Consider the following 22843-nt stretch of genomic DNA (forward strand, 5'->3'; position numbering starts at 1 on the left):
TACTAATGGTTTTCAAAAAAGTTCCATCCATTTGTTTGAGTCCTGGAACTTGGCAAAATTGCAAAGGATGCCCTGTTTAACCTGGATATTTCAGTGGAATGAAGCTCACGGTAGCTAAATATCTGAATTAGACATAGAGACAGAACAGGCACCAAATTATGTTTGCTTTCTCTGAAATGTGTACTTCCACTTGAAAAGGACTTTCACTTTTAAAACTTAGCTTTGCAAAGATAAAATTTTACAGATTGAATTTTGAACAAATATGTCATAAAATTCCTGTCGGTCTTAAATGAAAGAATATGTGCTATTTAAAATACTTTGTTATCCTCTGTCAAGATTCTGTGGTATGGTACCATGTAACTGAACTTCCTTTGGCCTTTTTGTTCTTCTGAACAGTTTTTATGACTTGCCCTTTTTTACTTTTATCACACAGAGTACTGGCTGGGAGGTAGGTGATGTTGAGTTAGTTAGAGACACTAATAGATGGGTCTGACCAGACTTCTTATGCCGATGCTTTGCCCACATGTGCTAGTTGTGGGCACTCTGCTGCTGTCTGCTTATCAACTGAATTCATTAACCAAAGAAATTTTGTTTAAATACTGTAAGTTATTTTAAGAGCTTTTTGATCTAGAGGTTCTAGGCAGTGCATGGAGACCTTTTACACTAATGAGATTCTTTGGTAAATGAGCACTGTGTTATCACTTCCGTTTGTTTTTATCCTTTGACAAGTTCCTTTCATCAACACTTCACAGTTTTCTTTTTTAACCATATTGTTTCACTCATTTACAGAGGTCGATTTATATGTTATTGCTCAGAGGTATAAACGGAAAGTATTATATTGTGTTTGATTCCATCAGTTAGGGAGCATACTATTTTCTGTGTCTTTGTAGAAGAGAGAAGTCATTTGTGTGTTAAACTGGGCATTCTCTCAGGAATGATGGAGGCCAGTTCTGGTGATAACTAAAATGTGGGTGGAAAATAGACATGGTAGAATTGAAGAAATGGTGTTTAAATTGAACATGAGTCACATTGCCCTGTATATAGCACACATGCATGCATGCACACACCTGGAAAGAAATTGATTTTGGTCACTTAAATTTAGTTGGGGAAGCAAGATGAAGAAATTGAGAAAACTTAATATTTAATTTGACCTCATATTCTGATAGTGTTTATTACTGTATAATGAAGACTACATGTGCTTCCTTTCATATAGTAGTTAAATTTGGAAGTTAAATATACATTGAATCTCCTCTGAAATTGTTATGAAGAATTGACTATAATGATCTTTCATCTTTCTGTAAAGAAGAGGAGAATTCTATAAATCATGCCCTAATAGTAGATAAGGTCTATTTGGGCTATGTATGTTAGTAAGGTTTTTGGCTTTGCCACTCACTTGTCATTAGACTTATGTTGGCTGAGTAGGCTAGGCTTCTCTATTTGTTTTTTTGTTTGTTTGTTTGTTTGTTTTGTTTTTTTGGGGGGGGTTTGTTTTTGTTTTTGTTTTTTTGCAATCCTTGCTTGGGGACCCATTAGAAAACCTTAGAAACAAATGTTACTACTGGATGTCATTCCATTTCTAAAAAGGCACCTACTCCCTGCTTATCTTTACATGAGCCAGAACTTGTACATCTGTCTTCATTCTCCAGATTAAATGTGCATGCCCTTATTCATACTTAAAATATAATCTCTTATTTCTGTGACTTCATCTAGACATATGCAGAGTCTTGCCACAGCTGTTTTTGAGGGATAAAGTTCCTCCTGGGTATTCTAACATGAAATAGAATTAGCTAAAAACTACACATAAAATTAAGAATATATTAAAACCTCTGAGCAGTTTTTTACAAGTCTGCTTGATGCTAAATCGACCCCTGGATGATATACTTTCCACTGGTTGTGACATTAATACCATTGTCCCATCATGTCACTGCATGGTAAAAATTGCACAGACCTTATTTCCTCGTTTGCATTCCTGTCACTGCCTGACTGGATCTTCAGCTTCATAGCATCTGAATTTGTTGCACGTGTGGTTTTTTTGTTTTTTGTTTTTGCTATCCCTTGTTAAACTTAAGTGGATGCTTGCATTTTACAAATGTGTTTGCTGCCATTTGCTGCTTAAATGTTGTGAAATTCCCCTAATTAAAATGCTTTCTGTTTTCTCTCTCTTGCCCCTGGTTGCTGACCTACTCCCTACTTTTACTATTGTCTATTGTGGTAAGTTCCTATCTTGTGAATATTTTCCTGTTTGACTCTGACAGCTTCAGTGACTTCATTTTTTCTAAAACTGTTTCTTAGCTAATTTCTTAGTATTCTCGTAGAACTCTCATTGGGTTAATATCTAGTAAGAACAATTTATGTATTGTAGAAAGTTTCTTGAATCTGCAATGTTCCTCATTTTACACTCTGTTCTTGATTCAGTAAAAATAATTTGCCTTGGCAAGGCTTTTTGGAGAGGGGGAGAGAATCATCAACTTTGATAGCACAATATTTAGCAGTTCACTCAGTATTTAAATGTCAGTGATCTGTTTTGAATTCTGCAGAACCTGCCACTGTTGACTACTCTAGCAATTTTGTTCCTCAATATCTGTTTGCTTTTTGCTTTTATTTTCATTTTTCCCAAAGCTCGTTTGTTCTTGAAATAATAGAAAATATATCACTTCCTATGGTGCACTTAAATTATTTTTTAAAGATTCATTCATTCATTCATTCATTCATTCATTTGTTATATATGCAGTGTTCTGCCTGCATGTATTCCTGCCTGCTGGAAGAAAGCACCAGATCTCATTATAGACAGCTGTGAGCCACCTTGTGGTTGCTGGGAATTGAACTCAGGACCTTTGGAAGACCAGTTAGTGCTCTTAACCTCTGAGCAATCTCTCCAGCCCTCACTTAAATTATTTTTGAAAGAAAATGTTTCATTTCTTTGGGAAAATGTGATAACTGTTTCACATTTTGTGTGCATCCATTTATTTTCAAAAGATTCATTTGTTCATTTACCAAATAATTATCAATCTGTATGAAGAAATTCACCACCAGAAGCTCATATTTTTCAAAAACAACTCTCTTCAAATGTTGGTAATATAGTTACATGACATTTTATCTATTTAAAAAATACTTCTTTAAAGACGTTGCCATACCCTACTCCACCATGCCTTTTAGAATCTAGAGCTGCTAGAGAAAATAAAGTTAGCTTTTTAAACAGAGTGATGTCCCCTAACCTTTGACATAGAAGCATCTAAAATGATTGCTGTAACTTATCACTGAATTGGATGGACACAAATATATGTTAATGCTTTGGTTGTTGTGTGCTCAGAAACACTGGCTACAGTTTTGACTTCTACACTGTTGTTGAGTTAAATACTATAATTCACCCAAGTTACTACAATGAATGCAGGATTAGAAACAGCTAATTAAAATGAAGGCAGAGGAATGAACACTACAGGAGATCTCTTTTTCTTTTCTGAGGGCGGAATATAAAGGCACCTTTAGGTAGCCGAGGCGGGGAATATGTCATATTTTACAAGAGGAGAAGAAATACAGATATAAAGCACTCATGGCTCTTTTCCTCAGGACCCGTGAGCTGTGCTGGCTGAGGGGGTGGCAAGCAGGAAAGACAACGTGAGAGGAAGTGGTGCCTCCCTGGCAATAGACCTTAAAGTGGATCTAGTGAGACCGTGCCATACCATTTTGTTTTACTTCCTCTGCTGGCTTTGGGGTCAGCAAAATGTGGATGATATGGATATGACATCTTTTGCGGGGATGAGGATGTGTAATGATCAGAATTGGACCTCTGATAAGAAACTGGCTAGGCTATAAAAGTGTGTCTGTTAAGCTACCACTTGATCTTCACATTGGATTGTAAAAAAAAAAAAAGATCTGCAAAAAGTTATGGTAGAGAATGGCACTGTAATACAAAGGAAGATGAAACCACACAGAGGGGGGCGGGTAATTCTGTAGTGAATCATTTAGCAGGCATGTTTACAATCCCAGGATTTGTGAGGCTGAGGCAGGAAGGTCAGGGGTTAACGGCCAGTCTTCACTAACTAGGGAGTTCTAGGCTACCCTAGATAATAAGAAACCCATTTTAGAACCAGAGCAAAACAAAAAATAAATTGGATTACTCAAAGTTCTTAAGCAAAACCAGAGAGTTGATGACAACTCAGGATCATTCTCATGTCCTAGTGTCTGTACTTGGGGATGGACTATGGAAGATGTCTCTGAAGTAAGAACCTGGATTTGGGTATCACATGAAAATGCTAGAGTTTAACTTCTAGTTCCATCAGTTACTACAGTGTGATCACAGGCAAGATTTTTTGGGTTTTTTGTTTGTTTGTTTCATCTGTAAGATGAGAGTCAAAATAGTGATACTGATCACAGAATTCTGCTAAATGTTAATATAATACATGTAGGCTGGGCATACTGTTGCGTGCCTGTAAGTTCAGCACTCTGGTGCTGAAGCAGGAGGACTGACAGTTCAAGGCCAGCACAGACTGCAGACGAGGGAGGGAAGGGGGGGAGGGAGGGAGGGGGAAGAAAGTAAATACACATAAAGTGTTTATAACATAGTAAATACCCAAAAATTGTTGATCACTTTTTATTGTTGCTTTGTTTACAACATTGATATTACCATTATTGTCACTTGAAATCTGTTGGTTTTGTTGTTGTTGATATAATGGTGATCAGATCCATAGATTTCATGACTTCTAGACAATTCTGGACTGCTGAGCTATGTCCCAGTCCCTGTTGAGATCTTAACTTGAGAGTTAGACTAATGGCCAGGTGCAATGGCACATTCCTATAATCACAAGAGGACTGCATGTTTGAGGCTAGCCTGGAAACTTTAGCAAGACCTCCTCTCAAGATGGAAAACAAACAGGGTTGAGATGTCAGTCACTGGTAGAGCGCTTGCCTAAAGTGTGAAAAGCCCCAGGATCAGTCCCTCCCTGGCCCTCTCAAAAAAAAAAAATAATAACATGCTCTATGTATTAATGTTCCTACGTGGAAGTCTTGGCTAGAAGAATCTAATAAATGGTCTTTAAGAACAGACATAACATGTAAAGTTTTATTGTGCCTGTGTGGCAATCAGCTAGCATAGTGGAAACAGCTGAATGAAGATAACCAAAATGGTGTTATGGAAGTATACCACTAGTCCAACAGATAGAAGAATACCACTAGCCCAACAGACGGCTTCTTCCTTAGTAAAGAAATTGGGAGGTAATTTTCTTTGCTGGAGCAGTTTCACCACTCACAGAGTTAAGAAAGCCATAAGTAAAACTGCTTAGAAAGAATATGCTATGTATAGTATGGGAGTGATGTGAAATTCAAAATGAATTCTAAGGAAGGAAGTAATGCTAAATTGTAGGAAGTAATTCAAAACAAAAGAAGTATCAAAACTGAAGGAAAAATAAGTTAACTGTTTTTTACTGGAGGCGAAACTAATGATCACACTAATAAACCAGATACCGTCCAGGTGTCAGTGGGAGGGACTTCTAAATTGAAATGTGGCTGCTCAGATCATTGGTCTTTCTCTGTCTATCCCAACACACACAAACTCACCTGCTGCACAGGCATGCACATGGTCCAGGAACTCCTTGTTAGTTCTCTGATGCTGGTGTCTCCTGTTCTTCCATTGATTTCCTCTGTCCACCCACACACACAAACACACCAGGTAGGCTCCTGCCTCTGAGCCTTTGCACTGACTTTTCCTCTGGCTGGAAATCTGTATGAATAGCTTCGCACCTCTTTCCTCAGTAGTCACCTGCTTGATGAGACTTCCTTCCTTGTGTGTCTTTGGTGAATTCCTTGTTACAGTGCCTGACATACCTTAGGCATTCAGTACTCAAATGGATGGTTAGATGGTTTCTTTTACATACATTCTGTTTAAGACAGGAGCTGCCCTTTTTTTTTTCTCCTCTGTCTGCTGGAATGTCCCCTTTTTTCCTCTGTTCATTTGGTCATTCTTTTTTTTTTTTAAATGTTGAACCTTGTAGATGGCTAGAACCCTAATTGTGATTTGGTGTCAAGATTAATCTTTCATTCTTGATGCTACTCATTACAGTTTATACCTATTTATATTGTAATCATTTGGTTTCATATTTTATTCTTTTGAGGAGCAAGTCTTATTATTAGTGAAGGTGAATAATAGCTAACATAATAATATCAATATGAAAAGTGTGTTAAAAGAGGTAGTTAAGTTTTAGTCAGATCCAAAGTTCAAACTAGTGAAGCAGTGAGCTCATGAGTCCCTTCACCATCAGGTCACGTCATAGTATTTATTGTGTCTGTTTTGGGATGACACACATTATGGAGTGTCACCAGAAAGACCAATAAAATGGAAGCAGGATACTAATCCCTATTATACAAAGATTGAGCACTGGAGAGTCTAGCTAAGGGAAGCAAGTCCTAATTACTGTCTTTAGATAATAATAAAGATTTATAATAACATTGTTTTTGAGATAGGATTTCTGTGTAACACACCTGGCTGTCCTGGAACTCACTCTATAGACCAGGCTGTCCTCAAACTCACAGAGATCTCTCAGCCTCTGCCTCTCAAGTGCTGGGATTAAAAGTGTGTGCCACCACTGCCAGACTAGAATAACATTTTAAACTGGAAATCTCTTGAACCAAACAGCTGGACTAGAATATTTTAGTATTTTTGGTTTTAAGAAATGAGAATTATTCATGTATTTGAAAATTAATCACAAATTTATAAACAGTGATCTTAGATATTTTGTGTTCCATGCAATGCCTTCTTGACCTACTGGTGATTCTAATAAAAGTTTTCATGAAATTTATTTAACTCATCCACAGATTTCATTTACTACAAGAATCAATTAATATGTATATTAAATTTCAAATGAGGTAATTAAAGAAATGGTTTTGTTACAAATTTCATTTCTTTAGCTCCAAAGATATTTTTCTTATTATAGCTGAGAATACGGGGTTATCATTGTACTCTTTCTTCACTTCAGTATTATAAAACTGGTAAATTAGGATCAAAGTTTCTCATTTTATTTAACTATTTATAACATTTGTTACTCATTTTTAAATGTATATGCCCTCTTGTCATTTCCATATAACAAAAATAAATATAAAGCAATTTAGGCTTGAGGAGAATTCAGAGGGACTTAATACTTTTCACATAGGAGTCACTGCATTCTCAAAATTTCTGGGCAATGTCCAGATGTTATCCTTACTGAAAGAATTGGTTCTCATTGAGTTTGTGTGAGAGTTAGTGTGACTTTCTGTCCTTGTACCTATGTTAGGTCCTATCACAGTATCTTTTGTTTCTGAGATGTCACATAGGGTATCACTGAAAAGACCAATGGAATGGGAGCAGGATAGTAATTCTTAACAAACAAAGATCAGAAATCAGGAATTTAGTGAGTACTTTTGGTGGTCTTTAAAATAAGAACCCATCTCAAAATTTTATTATTACCTTGCCCTCACATGTTTTCTTTCTATTCCATTTTTACTCTTCTACATACAAATACTTTTAGCAGCAGAATGATACTGACCAAGTAATTTTTGCATTAGCACTTTGAAGGATCTTAACACTTTACTGATTTTGTACTCTATGCCAGATGCTATCCTTGGCTCCTAACTTCCATGACCTCTTTTTAATATACTCATAGAGACTATGAGAAGGATAGTGTTGGTTTGAGAATATATTAGTACTGTGTTTTAATTAACTCGGTTTATTTTTATGTTAAGACTGTTTGATTCAATAAGGAAAATAAGTTAATATAGCCCAAAGACCATTTTGTTTCTTTTGGTAAAAAAAGCAAACAAACAAAAACCCGATTTGCATAATCCTTGTTAGAAATAGTGAAGAAAAATCATTTTCTTTGTTTTTGGCCCTCATTTGAAAAATAAACAATTTTGAGTTAACTTTTTGAGGTGTTGTGGAAATTTTACAATATAGCAATCTAAGCATAATGTAAAAAGTAAAAAGTCTTTATATTGAATTTTCTCATTTTCCTAAACCTAGGATGGTAAGCGGATGTTTGGCACCTATTTCCGTGTTGGTTTTTATGGAACCAAGTTCGGGGATTTGGATGAACAAGAGTTTGTTTACAAGGAGCCTGCCATAACCAAACTCGCAGAGATTTCTCACAGATTGGAGGTGAATGCTGTGGTGGTTCACGAATGTCGTCTTATGTTTCTGTAATGAATAGACTTTCACATCCAGTTTTATTATTTAGATAAGCCAGATGAATTGAATGACTTGTGTGGTACAGAAGAATGTTTGAGAGGTATAGTAACACCCTTTCAAAGCCTTCAGTTCTTTTATAACAGCAGTAAATTGTTATTAGCTGTACTTTTTAGGCCTTATTTTCACCCATATTTCCTAAGCTCCTTTACCCTTCAGAATTACTCCAGTTTTCTACACTTGAGAAAGAGACAAGACATTAATTTAAGTAGCAGTGTGTAATGAGATTGGAAGCAGAGGCCCAGGAAATAGCTGGCTCGAGTGCGGTCTCTATGGCCTAATCGTCCAGTGAGACATCTTCAGAGACTAACTGCTGCAGTCACACCTGGAGATACTTCATAGAATCCCTCCGTGAGAGCCCCTTGCTTCTCCTAGGTGGCTGCTTTGTATTTTTGTGTTAACAAATCTTTCCTTTCCAGTTGCTCTTCTGAACCTTCTTTTACTGCTCCAAAGGTGACTCGTGGCTCGGGTGTGTTAGTGTCATGCAGGAGATCTTCAAATGTAGATCCCACATCCCCCAGACTTTCTAAATCAAAGTCTACATTCTGACAGGGTCCCCGGGAGACTTGTGTGCACAGAACAGTTTGGAAAGCAGGGCTCTAGGCTTGTTTTTATTCAAGCTGGCATTGATCCTTACAGCTCACTTTGCTGGGCTTGGTTTTCATAGACTGACTCAAATACGGCTTTTTACTGTTTATGACTTAGGTAAGTCTTGAGAAATACAGAGATTGTGTTTCCCAAACTTTATCACACACAGCCCTTTGGGAGGTGTGGGGATACCACAGGGAGATCCCTCTGGGTGGCTGGTTTCCTCCTTTGATGGCTTAGTTATTCCTTCGGAAGGAAGAGCCATGACCGTTGCCCATGCTGCAGCTCAGTCTTGTTTCTCTTGAAGACTCCTGTAAAAACCTGAGTTTTTATTGGAGAAAATTATTTTTTGTGCTGTTATTTAGTTGTATGGATGGAAACGACATAGTTAGAACAAAACTTGCCAAATTCCCCAGTCTTGCTGAGGAGTCTTCCTCCAGGACCTGCTCTGGTTTCCTAGGAAAGCTGTGTAAGAGATTACCTTCTCTTCATTACAGGGATTTTATGGAGAAAGATTTGGAGAGGATGTGGTTGAAGTAATCAAGGACTCTAATCCTGTAGACAAGTGTAAATTAGATCCCAACAAGGTAAGTTGATGACACTGTAGTGACATGTAGTTTCGTCTCTGAGGGTCTCCACATCATTTTGCTTGACATGTACTAGGTGACAGATTACTGTTAGTGAATAAGGACCTTTTCCCTTTTCAGGCATACATTCAGATTACCTATGTGGAGCCATTCTTCGACACCTATGAGATGAAGGACAGAATCACTTATTTTGACAAGAATTATAATCTCCGACGTTTCATGTACTGCACACCCTTCACTTTAGATGGCCGTGCCCATGGGGATCTTCATGAACAGTTCAAACGGAAGACCATTCTGACAACGTCTCATGCCTTTCCTTACATTAAAACAAGGGTCAATGTCACTCACAAAGAAGAGGTAAGTCCGCAACTGATGAAAAAGAATTCATGAAACAAATATATCCATGCTGTGAATTGACATGTGGTTTTAGTAGAAAATGTGTCCCACCCACTTTGCATGCTAGGATTTTACCATTGTTACTCATTCAATTTGGCTAATTTCTAGGCCCCTAATTCTTCAGTTTATGAGTTGTTGTTTTTTTAAAGAGTTTATTTTTTGTTGTTTTATTAATTTAGGGATTGAGGTTTAGAATTTTGTTATATGAACACTTATAATGGGTCCCCATTTCTTCTGACTTTATTATTTAAAGGTCGTTAGATAGTTTTTAGTCAGTACACTGACCAGATTGCTACTGCTTCACTCAGATAATCTTAACACCAATTGAAGTTGCTATCGAAGACATGCAGAAAAAGACACAGGAATTGGCGTTTGCAACACATCAGGATCCAGCAGACCCCAAAATGCTTCAGATGGTCCTGCAGGGGTCTGTAGGCACAACTGTGAACCAGGTTGGTGCTTCTTGCTGGCTGTGTGCAGTTTAACTCACACACTGGGTTTGGAGTAATATTGTAATGTTTACAGAGTGACGGAATCATGCAAATCAAGTGGATTAGTCACAAGGTACTGAAGTATAAATGGAGATTATTGAGAAATTGAAGTTACAATTTTCCTACGTGCCTTTTCCATTGCCTGTGCTTATATCTGTTTTATTGTAGGAATTCCATCCTTTAAAATATTCTTTGCTAGACATGCCTTTAATCCCACACTGGGAAAACTGAGGCAGGCGGATCTCTGCATTCAACAAGTTCCAGGCTACATCATGAGACTCTGTCTCATACAACAAAACAAAACAAAATTCTTCCCTTAAAAAAGTATACATGATTCAAGAAAGACTCATTCCATAGCTGTGTTGAATACATGTGAACCTCTGCTCTCTTAGATGCTTGATGGTGTTTCTTTGTCCAGATCTTCACAATGAGGTCTGCAGAATAAGCAATTTGTAACCATTTTGGAAACTGTAATGACATTTGTATATAAGATACCACTATTGTTTTGTCACACATGTTGGAAGCCATTGTGATATCCCTATAGTTAGTTTGCTCAGATAGTCTTGCTATGATTTAGGCATGGCCCTAGTCTTAACGAACATACCCAGTTAAGAGCATCGAGAAATGCTTTAATCAAGTTTTGCGTATGTCTAAACTACTTTTTGGATTAAAGAGGAATGCTGAGAAATGCTCTAGTATAAAACTGAAACAAGACCTTTGTTTTTTTCCCTTCAAATGATTTAAAAGACAAAAGGTCATCTTGTTTAATTTACTGCATCAGGAATAACCTTTGCAATGCTGAGGGAAGTTGTTTTTGTAAAATCAAGTGTAATAACCAGTGGATTGGGAGATGCATTAAAATTTGTGCATATAAAATAATTAAAAACAAAACTACAAGGCAGTGTGTATTGATGAAGTCAGTAGTCAGTCCTCAAAGGCATATTCATTTCTTCGAAGGATAAACCAGTAAGAAATGAATCTAGGGTTGGTAAGATGGCTCAGCAGTTAAGAGCACTTGCTACTCCTCCAGAGGTCCCACGTGCTGTTTCCAGGACCCACATGACAGCTTACAACCATCTCTTCACTCCAGTTCCAGGGCATCCAATGCCTTCTTGTGGCCTCAGTAGGCCCTGAATACACATAGTACATATGCATATATGCAGGCAAAATACTCATACATATATGAGAGAGAGAGAGGGGGGGGGGAATCTAATTGTAGGAGGCAAGAATTTAGAATGAAGTTTGGAAAATCTGAAGTGGTCACTGTCCCTGTAGAGTTGTACAGACATGCATGTTTTCAGTATAAATGCAGCCCTGTCAGTGTCATGGTCCTGTGGGTAAACTCGGACTCTAAAGAATAAAAACACTTCATTGTTTCCTTTTGTTTTTCAGGGACCTCTGGAGGTTGCCCAGGTCTTCCTGTCTGAAATACCTGCTGACCCAAAGCTCTTCAGACATCACAACAAGCTGCGCCTTTGCTTCAAGGACTTTACTAAAAGGTAATTGGGGCTTCTTACATAAAGAACATCAAATTAAGAGTGGTCAAGACCACAGCATTAGCATCTTAGGATAAGAGCCACGAGGAACTGTTGAAAAGAGAAGATGGGAATTGGTTCATCATGAGATGCATTCTGCGTGGCATTTACTGTTCTTTGCTAGCATATGCCTGCACCCTTCCCCATACCACAACTCTTTTAACTTGAAAGCTTCAGTTTATGCCAAAAAATTAGTGTTATTCTTATTATTATTCAGTATGTAGCACCCGTTTCCCTCCCTCAAGAAACTGAAGCAAAAGAAATCCTTACCTTATCAGTACATGTATGTCCTTGTCCAGGTCACCTAGTCTTTGTGATCTTCAGTTTCCTAACAAATGGAAGATAGTGTAATCTCCCTCTCAGAGAGAGGGTTACAAACTGAGTTAAATAATGCTTGGTTGTCTAGGTTCTCAAGCACACCCCCATTTGGTGAATTATTTGGAAGACTCACAGGCCTCGGCATGGAACTAATTGTTCTGTTGCTGTGACTGGTTACACAGAAAAAGATACAGAGTAATGTCAGCAAGAAGAAGAGCAGGTGCTCCAGTGCTCAGAGGACACGCTCTGCCAGTGCAGACACAGGCTGTGTTGAATTCCTCCAGCAGTAAATTGTAACAGAGTGGGTGGAACTTTCTGGAGATGGCATACCAAAACACTAAACTGGCAGGACGAAGGCAATATCAACATAATATCTGGGACAGCAAGCCCCTCCTCATGTCTAGAATCCCAGAGGCCAACCAAGAGCCAGCATTGTAATGAGGCCTTCTGAGGACAGCAGTCTTGGTGTACAGTCTTAATTTCCCCTGGCACAAAATCAACTTAGAAGCATTGCTAGACTAATATTTGGCACATGATAGATATTCAGTAAATATTAAAATTCGTAACTATGGTGAAAAGCCTTATCAACTACTTAATTTCTTATTTTTATTTACTAACAGTATGATCACAAAAGAGAGACTGATTAATGTAACTTGACAGTATCTGGAAAGATTCCACACATTTTATGTGGACCCTGAAGAATTAACTCTAGGTTTTAGACATTAAAAAGTAAATGAATATACCAAACAGGAAAAAACATAAATCAACTGCAGTATCTGTGCAAGAATGGTCAGTAACCCACCAATGCTGAAATCATAGAAGCCATGGGAATAGGGCCTGAGAAACACCTTGGAAAGAGCACTGGAAGTTAGACTAAAAGAGTATCATGGGCTGCAGCTGTAGCACAGTGGTAGAGCACTTACCTAGCTCATTAAGGCACTGGATTCAATCCCCCACACACCCGAAAGTGTCTAAAAGCGCCACTGGACCATTAAACATGACTGAATTCCAGCTAACAAAGCTGCAGAGCTGGAGCCTGAGAACCCAGTCTTGTATGTCCTAACATGGTTTATATTGTCAAATCGTTTATTAAGTTATAAATAACTTTATTGAACATTGCTTTTTATCAGCAGTAAATGTGAATGATGGTGCTGCCCCTTCTCCTTTCATTGCATGAGCCTTGCAGCACTCAGTTCCTGGCCTTTACAGACTCCCAAAATAAAGTCTCAGAAAGCTTCATGGGGCTCTGGGGACACAGGTCAGCTGGTAGAGTGTTTGTGGAGCCTGCACGAAGTCCTACTAGGTTTGATCCCTAGGACTGCATAAAACTGTTAACACACCTGTAATCTCAGCACTTGAGAGGTACACACAGAGGAAATCAGAATTTCAAGGACATATGTTATCCAACAAGTTTGAGGCCAGACTGGATGAATCAGACTCTGTCATAGAAATAAAACAAACTTAATCAGTTATGAAATTATGTGATTATTTATTTATTTTAGTTTTTTCAAGACATGGTTTCTCTGTAGCTTTGGAGTCTGTCCTGGAACTCACTTTATAGACCAGGCTGGCCTCAGACTCACAGAGATCTGCCTGCCTCTGCCTCCTGAGTGCTGGGATTAAAGGCATGTGCCACCAATGCTCTGAAACTTAAATTTATTTTTAACTGATACATTGATACATTTCGATCCATGGATATACTACATAATGCTCAAATCAGGAACAAATAAATATATCTTACCTCCTCAGATGCTTACCTTTTTTTTCTTAAGATTTTTTTTATTATTAAGTATACAGTATTCTGCCTACACGCCAGAAGAGGGCACCACATCTCGTTACAGATAGTTGTAAACCACCACGTGGTTGCTGGGAATTGAACTCAGAACCTCTGGAAGAGCAGCCAGTGCTCTTAACCTCTGAGCCACCTTTCCAGCCCCTACCATTTCTTTCTTTCTTTCTTTCTTTCTTTCTTTCTTTCTTTCTTTCTTTCTTTCTTTCTTTTCTTTTTTTTTTTTTCTGGTTTTTCTAGACAGGGTTTCTCTGCATTGTTTTGGAGGCTGTCCTGGAACTCACTTTGTAGACCAGGCTGGCCTCGAACTCACAGAGATCCACCTGCCTCTGCCTCCCGAGTGCTGGGATTAAAGGTGTGCGCCACCAGCGCCCGGCGCCCCTACCATTTCTTAATAGTAAAAGTGTTCAAAATCTTTTCTTCTCACTTTTTGGGATATACTGTACAATAATGCTGTCTGTGGTTAACCCTACTTTGTAATAGCATGCCACAGTGTCTCACTCCAGTCTAATGTGGCTGTGCATCCTTTGCCAGTTTTTCTCTGCCCATTGCCCCATCCTTCTCCCCAGCATCTGCTAACCACTGTTCTAGTTCCAGCTTCTTTGAGAATCACATTTTTAGATTACGCATGTGCAATACCTGTCTTCCTGAGCTAGACTTATTTCACTTTGCACAATATGTTGTCTTATGTGTTGTTATAGATAAGACTTGATTTTAAGGCTAAAATGTGTTCCATTGTATATACGTACCATGTTTGTATGTTTGTGTATGCATACACATAGAGACCAGAAGTTGACATTGGGTGTCTTACTCAAGCATTTTCCACCTTATATTTTGAAAGAATCTCTCTCGAAGCAAACTAAACTGGCTGGATGGTGAGCCCCATGGATCCTCCTGTCTCTTCCCTCCACTCCCCCATCCACCACCAAGATTAATATGTATGAAAAACACCCCATTGTGGTGGTGGTTTTGGTTTTGGTTTTGGTTTTTCCCTCCACTTGTGTGCTAGGGGATTAGGCTCAGGTCTTCATGCTTGAGCACCCACCTCCCCCATCCCCAGATGAACCATCTTTTTCTCCTCTTTTATTATTAAATTTGTTCTTTGACAGTTTCATCCATTTATGCAATGCATTCTGAATTCTCTCACCCTCTACCCTCTCTCATTTCCTGCCCACCCCACTTAGCCCATTCATCATTTGATAGATGGCTGGCGTAGGCCGTTCCCACTTCTCGGCTATTGTGAATCATACTGCAGTGGAACAGGATGGGGGGGGTATAAGAGCCTCTTTACCTAGCAGACGGATTTTGTCTCCCTTGGGTGTATACCTGGTTGTGGGTTGCTGTGCCAGTTAGTTCCATTTTATTTTTGCTTTTAAAGCTTCTTTTTATGTGTACAAGTGTTTGCCTGTCTGTGTACCTGTCTGGTGACTGCAGAGGACAGAAGAGGGAGTTACAGATGGTTGTGAGCCACCATGTGGGTGCCCTAACCAAAACTCAAGGCCTTGCAAGAGCAGTGAGTGCTCTGACCTGAACCATCCCTCCACCCCGCTTTCCTTATGCTTTTGAAGAGCTGCACTGTTTGCTGTAGAGGGTGCCCTGACCACAGTGCAAGAGCAGCCTTTTCTCCACATTCTCGCCATCACTTGCTGTTTGATACCTTTTTGATAATAGCCATTCTTCTAAATGGAATGAGGTAGTCTTGATTTGCGTTTTTCTAATGACTGGTGCTGTTAATTATCTGCATATTGTCCATTTTCATATATTTTGCCATCAATAGCTATATCTTGTCCTTTGTTGGATTTTTATATTTGAGTTCCTTATGTTCCCTGGATATTAACCCTATGTCAAATGTATATTTTGCACATATTTTTGCCCATCTTTAGGTTGTTTTTTCACTCTATTGATTATTTCCTGAATTTGCTCTAAGATCTTTAGTTTGATGTATCTTATGATGTAATCATTGGGCTAAATGGGCTCATGGGATTGGTCTTGGAAAACAGCTGGAAACATTGTTCCTAACATGTAAACACATGACTTGTGCCACTTACTGGCAGATGTACATATTTCGTACTTATTAAATTCACGGGTTGCTTACATTAACTTCATTATTTGGAAGGTTTAAAACAAAATAAATCCTGGGGTCTTTGGGCCAGGTATAATGGGACAATACAGGTTTCTGTGGGTCATTGGCATTTAATAGTAGCTGATCAGATCACTTTTTATTTTTATCAGGACTGCAATTGTAAGCAGTTACCTTTTTGGATATATTTTATAAAATCAGGGTCTCACACAAACAAAGCATGCACAGGACTCCTGGGCTGCATTGTAAGCCTAAACAGACTTCAGAGGAATGAACTCTTGTAGTCAACAAGTCTCCCTAGGTGATGCTGTCAGGATGGAGAACTTTCTCCTTTTCAATTATAAGAAAGGCCCAAAAGTCCTTAAATTCTTCATAATGAAACTCTTCCAGAGAAAGATACATAGTTGGTTTGGCACCACTTGTGTATAAACCCTACCACTTGGAGTAGTGCTGAACTTTGAAGTCATCCTGGGTTACACAGTGAGATCCACCCCCACTTGGCTTCAGAGTGAAACCTTGTTTCAAAGAAAGAAAAAAAGAGATTGGAGGAAGGGGAGGAGGTGAATGCTCCATTTTTATTTTTCTGTTAGTTGTGTTTTTCTACTAATACACACACAAAATACCATATTTCAGTTTGCATATAATCTTAAATTTCATTTCAGTCAAAATTAGGACCATTATTTAAATGGTGATATTATTTCATCAGTTTAACTGCTTTGATATTGTTTTCCTGTTTGAGTTTAAATATGGTATAATTTATATAATTTATACTTGTTGAATTCAAATTTCCATCCATCATAAAATCACTGAGCCAAAATACATATTGGCTCCTAATATAGTATACACCCCAAATGTCTCAATATTAATAATGCCAAGAGTGCAGGTATTCTAGTTTCAGCCCCCTGCTTCGTTACGTAGCTCATATAAATATAGTATCTTCTGCTGATCAATTTTGAGTAACACTTCAGTTTGTTCTTAATTACTAAAATTAATACTTTCTGTGTACTTTACTTTTGGTCTGAGGTTTTGTGTTTTAAAACTCGTCTTCATTAAATCTTGAATTACAGTTATCTATTTCTATACCCTGGTGTCATCCTCCTGTCCTTCCAGAAGTGTCCTGATTTTGTTTTCTCTTCTTTACAGTTTTATCAGAAATGACTGAATCCCTAAATGATGTGCTGTTTTACATTTTAACCTTATATAAATGAATACTATGCATTGGTTTCTGTCAGTTGTTGTCTTCAGTGACTATAAGTGTTGATTTACTTAATTTCTCTGTGTTCCATTATATGAATATAGGTGTTTTTTTTTTTCCCCTCTAGCTGGTATATTTTGGATGTATTTGCAGACTCCTGGCTTGTGCTCTTACTGCAAAACATATACATGTAAAACATGTCTATAGAAGAATATCTGAATGGGATGCCACATGAACAACAGATTTGGAGTTCATGTGTTCACCTAGGTGATAACACACTTTTTCCAAAATACATAAACTCATATTTTGAGTTTAGACTGTTCAAATTGCTTACTCCTCAATATTAACACTCCTTAGTCTTTAAAATTACATTCATTTTTTTGTGATTGCATGTACATGCTCTGGACCTGCTTGTGGGGTCAGCTCTCTTCCTACCATGTGGGTTTCTGGGGTCATGCTAAGCTTGATGGCCTCTTTATAATATAAGCATTTAAACCTATGCATTTCTCTAAGCATTCACAAGCAAGGAGATATTGATATACATATATAGATATGGCTGTGTAGTATTGAGACAGCTCATGTGAGCCTTGAACTTGCTGTTATCTTGTTTCAGCCTCTGAGCCATTAGGATTATAGGTGTGTACCACCTCTCTAGCCTGCATATTACTTTAAAAATGTCTTCTTTATCTGTTGAGGTCCAGATTTTTTAACTGTTTGAATAAAGTGTATAATTAAGATCTGTTTACAAACCAAACCTTTATATTAATGGCACGGGGGGGGGGGGTGCACAGAGCCAGAATCCCTGTGCCATTGGTACAGATGAGTAACCACAATCCTAGAGAGTTTCTGGTCTAGATACAGTACAGGGTAGGGGGGGAAATAGCTTCAGAGTCGGCATAGACAGCTCAGGAGCGACTCGGTTTGATTCCCCCAACACCATGAAAGTCAGATATGATGGCATACACTTCCCAGTACTCAGAAGCTGAGGCAGAAGAATCACAAATTCTAGACCAACCTGGGTTACAAATTAATGAAAGATGTATTTAATGAGTAAAGGAAGTGCTTATCAGATTTTAAAGAAACTCAGATGACTGCTGCATCACAGACAGGAAGCAGGAAGAGAGCAACTGGCCAGGGATACACCACTACTGACCTACTTCTCCATCCAGGCCGCCTTCCTAGTAACCCACTGATGAAGTTAGCACCCTCTTGATCCAGCCCCCTCAGTATCATGAGCTGGGGACAAAGCCTTCAATGTATGAAGTCTATGGGGCCATATTATTCTCAAACCATAATACCACCATAAACCTAAAAGAGAATTATTTGCCATCAGCTGAAGTATGAAATGTCTTCATCGTGTATGTGTGTGTGTGTGTCTGTCTGTCTGTCTGTCCGTCTGTCGTTAAGACTACAAATTTCCAGGAGGGGAATGTCTAAACATGTATCTTCTTATCCCCCAGGTGTGAGGATGCCTTAAGAAAAAATAAGAGCTTGATTGGGCCAGATCAAAAGGAGTATCAAAGAGAACTGGAGAGAAACTACCACCGCCTTAAGGAGGCTCTGCAGCCTCTGATAAACAGAAAAATTCCTCAGCTGTACAAGGCTGCGTTGCCTGTCACCTGCCACAGGTACACTCCGTGCTTCCTTCTCGGGGTTTTCAAGGAAAGGAAAAACTGATAGATTTTAAGTTTACAGCTTCTTATTATAAAATTTCAAATGTTGTGTCCCCAAAACCTAACAAATTCAACTGTGTATGAGCTGTTGCCACTTGTCCCCTAACCAATCTGAAAGTTAGCCTTTTCTGCGGAAGAAATGCTAACCCGGAACTCTAAGTCTGCCTTCATAAAGCCACTCAAAGTCTGTCTCAGCTTATGGCACTTTTGTGAGAGAATTCACTAGAATGCTTCATGAGCCGTCTTCATTTTCCTCAGCCAGCCATCAATAGTCTACATAACCTTGCCACAGAATAAAGCAGGGGACCCAACTGTCCAAGAGGCATCAGTAGTTTTCCCTTGTTGACAAGTCAGAAAGAAGGACTTGGCATTTCTACAACTGAATCCTGGTTTCATGTGAGCAGTACTTGCCTCATGTTTCATACAGGTACCCTGAGGGGGACTGTGGTGAAGATGCCATTGCAGATGAGGAGCCCATGGTGGTGCTGGCATTCACTCTGTAGCACCTGAGCTCTGGAAACTGGCATAAACTGCTAAAAATAAACTGCCCTTTTTTCACATTTTTATATTGAATTTCTATCTACTTGTTAGATTATTGTGGCACTATCTTGTCATCTTTTTCTTTGAAACAGTATACTAATAAACCAATTAAGTTGTTTGATAGCCTTTGAGAAGCCAGTGGATGAAACAAGTTCACATACTCATTCAGAAGATACCCACTGCCATCCTAGTATTAGAGAAACTGAAGCAGGGTTGTGAGTTCAAGGAGAATCTGGGCCACTTAGACAAATGCTGTCTTAAACAAAGGGAAAAAAATCAGCCAAGGGCCTGCTTGATGCCACATCCCCCACAGGCCACAGCACCTGAGGAAGTACAAAGAACATTTTTTCATTTGTGGCAAAGAATGTGCTTCTTATCCTACACCTATGGGGAAGGTTTAGTTTTCCCTGCAGATTTTCTGAGATCCTGTCTGTCTTTGCTGTCCCCATCAACCCCAGCAGGTCAGAGGCCCCAGGGGGTGTGAAGGTGCAAGTTATCCAGTGATCAAGCAGTCGGCAAATTCTGCTTCCTTTCTTCCCCACTCTCCAGACCTTCCTGCAGACATGTTCCAGATACACAACAGTTTCAGCTTCCTGTCATCTCCCTAGCAGTCTTCTGAACTTAGTATTGGCATGCAATCTTTGGTTCTCTGGGGAATTTTTGGGCTTTGTTGTTACTTTGGTGGCTTTGTTTAGAAGGTGGCAGTGTTTTGAAGTGTTGCTAGTTAAATCAGGCTAGCCTTTGACCATTTCCCAGCATCTGCCTCCCAGGCATACATTGCCAAGCCCAGATCTAGGAAGCCCTTTTCTTTTTTGAAAAACCAAAATGTATGTTTTGAAGCAGGGTATACTGTAACATACACTGGCCTTGAATTCAATCCATAGAGAAGAATGACCTTGAACTTCTGATCCTCCTGTCTCCACCTCCAAAGTGCTTCAATGACAAGGACACCAGATCCAGATTATGTGCTGCTAGGAGACTAACCAGGGCTTGGTGACAAGGTCCTGAGCCACCTGTGGGTACTGGGAACCTAACCTGGGTCCCTCTACAAGAGCAGAGCACATTCTTAACCACTAACCCATCTCACCAGCTTAACAACCCCTTTTCTTGTGAATAGTATCCAGCTTTTAAAACTTTTCCCTGGAGCTAAAAAAGCAGTCTTTGAACTGCAAAGCTAAACGTCATTTTCTTTGTAACTGCTTCCACCTTTCCTAAACTCCCACAGTACCTACTTAACTAACATCAGGAAGAATGAGCAAAAGAAACCAATTCATGAGGAAGAAGGAAAATCTATCTATAAACATTTTATGAATAAAATCCTCAAGTCTTTATAATTTAGGAGATTTTACTGAAAATGTAAAACCTGCATATTGTTTTTGATCATGAAAATGTGATCTAGGACATTGACTTTGATCATCTTTATGCTCTCATATTGGTAGAATGGACTTTTCCAGACTCTGGGCGAGATATGCTGTTGTAAATAACTGACTATAGACAGCAGGTTGGAGAATTCAGACCTTTTATTAAGCTACACATTTCATGAGTGCTACTCTCTTAAAATGTTTTTGCATTTTGCTTTGGCCCTGGCTGGCCTCAAATTGAGAGATCCACCTGTCTGACTCCTGAGTGCTAGGATTAAAGGTCTGAGCCACCATGCCTGGCCCTTGCAAGCCTTTTAATATCAGTTACTTTGTAAAATAACTTAAATTTTCCATTTTAAACACTATAAATAGCAGTATATAAATTCACATAAAGGGTAGTATAGTTGGAGAACCACGTGCTTGATTTCAAGTTTATGATTAAAGAATCACTTGCCTTTCACCCAAATACTTCAGAACTCTCTCCATGGTACCTTAAATAGTTATAATCAATAGATTTGGCAAAGTGGCTGCTATCTATCACATACCTCCAATGTGTAAACCAGCATAGAGAATATAAGACAAGCATCTAATATTGAAGTGTTTCTGATAGGGGAAAAAAAAGTAAAGGTTTATGAAAAAAGCTGCAGTACTTTCTAAAAATTGTTCTCTTCATTTTCCTCAGAGATTCCTTCAGCCGAATGAGCCTTCGAAAAATGGAACTCTAAAATAGACACTTGTTCTAATGTATTCAACATGACTGTGAGGTCTTCTATTGAAACATAGGACTTGGATGTCATTCTGGAAGCAATAGCATTGATTTCCTCACTGAAGAATGTGCTACCAGATGCAGGCTGTTACATGTAAGGCTCATGGCTGTGGTTTCTAACCTTCTGGTAACATGCTGTCATCTTTAAAAAAAAAAGTTTTAATGATTCAAAGGTACAGTACACATTTACAATTATTTATACCATAGCTAATGTTAAATTTATTTACTTTAAGTTCTTATTTTTTAATTTATATTACCATTTATAGATTCATTCATTTTGGAACCATTTTAAATGTAGTAATGCTTATTTTAAAGGTACTATTAAATATGTGAATGTTTACACTAATTTTAATGAGTGGGATTTAGTTTTTTTCTCTATTACAATAGGAAAAAAATGAACTGTTCAAAAACTGGTTCTAAACTAGCATCACACGGACTCAAAATAGTTAATGATGGCAGATATAACCTGCACCCCACAAAACACCTAAGAATTGCCAAGAAATATTTCCATAAAATCTGGATGTGGTGGCAGAGGCAGGCGGATCTCTGTGAGCTCAAGGCCAGCCTGGTCTACAGAGTGAGTTCCAGGACAGCCAGGGCTGTAACAGAGAAACCCTGTCTCGAAAAGCAAAGCAAAAAATCAAAAAGACCACTCAAAAACATTTCTGTAAGTGGTTATATACCAAAATATCTAGTAACTAGTGGCATGGTCATGACAGCAGCTCGGTCTTTATGGGTCATTTCATTAGTACCAACTTCATGAATCTGCAATGTAAACTGGCTTCTGTGCCTCAAATTAATCCACCAAATGCTTACTGACTGCACCATTAACTAGAAAGCTGTGCGAAGGCTACTGCATACCACTGAAGATAACACGGAGCTAGGGCTTCGTTGGTTTTAATTTACCAATTGAGAAGTCACGAGGTTTTACAAGATTCATAGATTAGTTGATGTCATCAAGGTAACTATAATTTCAATATGAAAAAGGTACAGAAAATTAACAATTACCCCAGCGAGTATTCATGTTTTTTTAATGTTTCAAACATTTTTTGTGGCACTGTGGCTTAGAAAACAGCAATACTGATAATACCCAACACTGGTGAGTCACTTGAAATGACATCCTTTCCCCTCTGGTGGGCTGTGGATGGAAAAGGTTACCAAGAAGGTTACCATTAGGGAGGAGACACCAAGTCACTTCTCACATCCCAATGGTAGTGTGAAGAACTTTAAGATTTATGTAATTATGACTTAGTTATGAAATACCAGTTATTTCCTCATGAATTAGACAGGATACTTCTTACTCCATTTTGTTATA

General features: G+C 38.6%; 1 protein-coding gene across 9 annotated transcripts in view; it reads left to right on the plus strand.

Moving 5' to 3' along the window:
* The window catches only part of Dock7 (dedicator of cytokinesis 7), a 168062-nt gene extending 146188 nt beyond the window's left edge, over positions 1-21874 (plus strand). For 5 of the 9 annotated variants that reach the window (XM_040757117.1, XM_040757119.1, XM_040757123.1 and 2 more), the window contains 8 exons: positions 434-448; positions 7997-8122; positions 9295-9384; positions 9505-9741; positions 10089-10232; positions 11664-11770; positions 18649-18816; positions 21445-21874. In XM_040757117.1, coding sequence (XP_040613051.1) covers positions 434-448; positions 7997-8122; positions 9295-9384; positions 9505-9741; positions 10089-10232; positions 11664-11770; positions 18649-18816; positions 21445-21487 — 930 coding nt within the window. In that variant the 3' untranslated portion in view covers positions 21488-21874. Of the gene's footprint in view, positions 1-433; positions 449-2216; positions 2648-7987; positions 8123-9294; positions 9385-9504; positions 9742-10088; positions 10233-11663; positions 11771-18648; positions 18817-21444 lie in introns of those variants that run through there. The other 4 variants (XM_040757118.1, XM_040757120.1, XM_040757124.1 and 1 more) reach the window with 2 other exon arrangements.
* Positions 21875-22843: the final 969 nt, after the last annotated feature.

This window comes from Mesocricetus auratus, unplaced genomic scaffold (assembly GCF_017639785.1).
Source record: "Mesocricetus auratus isolate SY011 unplaced genomic scaffold, BCM_Maur_2.0 Super-Scaffold_100014, whole genome shotgun sequence".
NCBI lineage: Eukaryota > Metazoa > Chordata > Mammalia > Rodentia > Cricetidae > Mesocricetus > Mesocricetus auratus.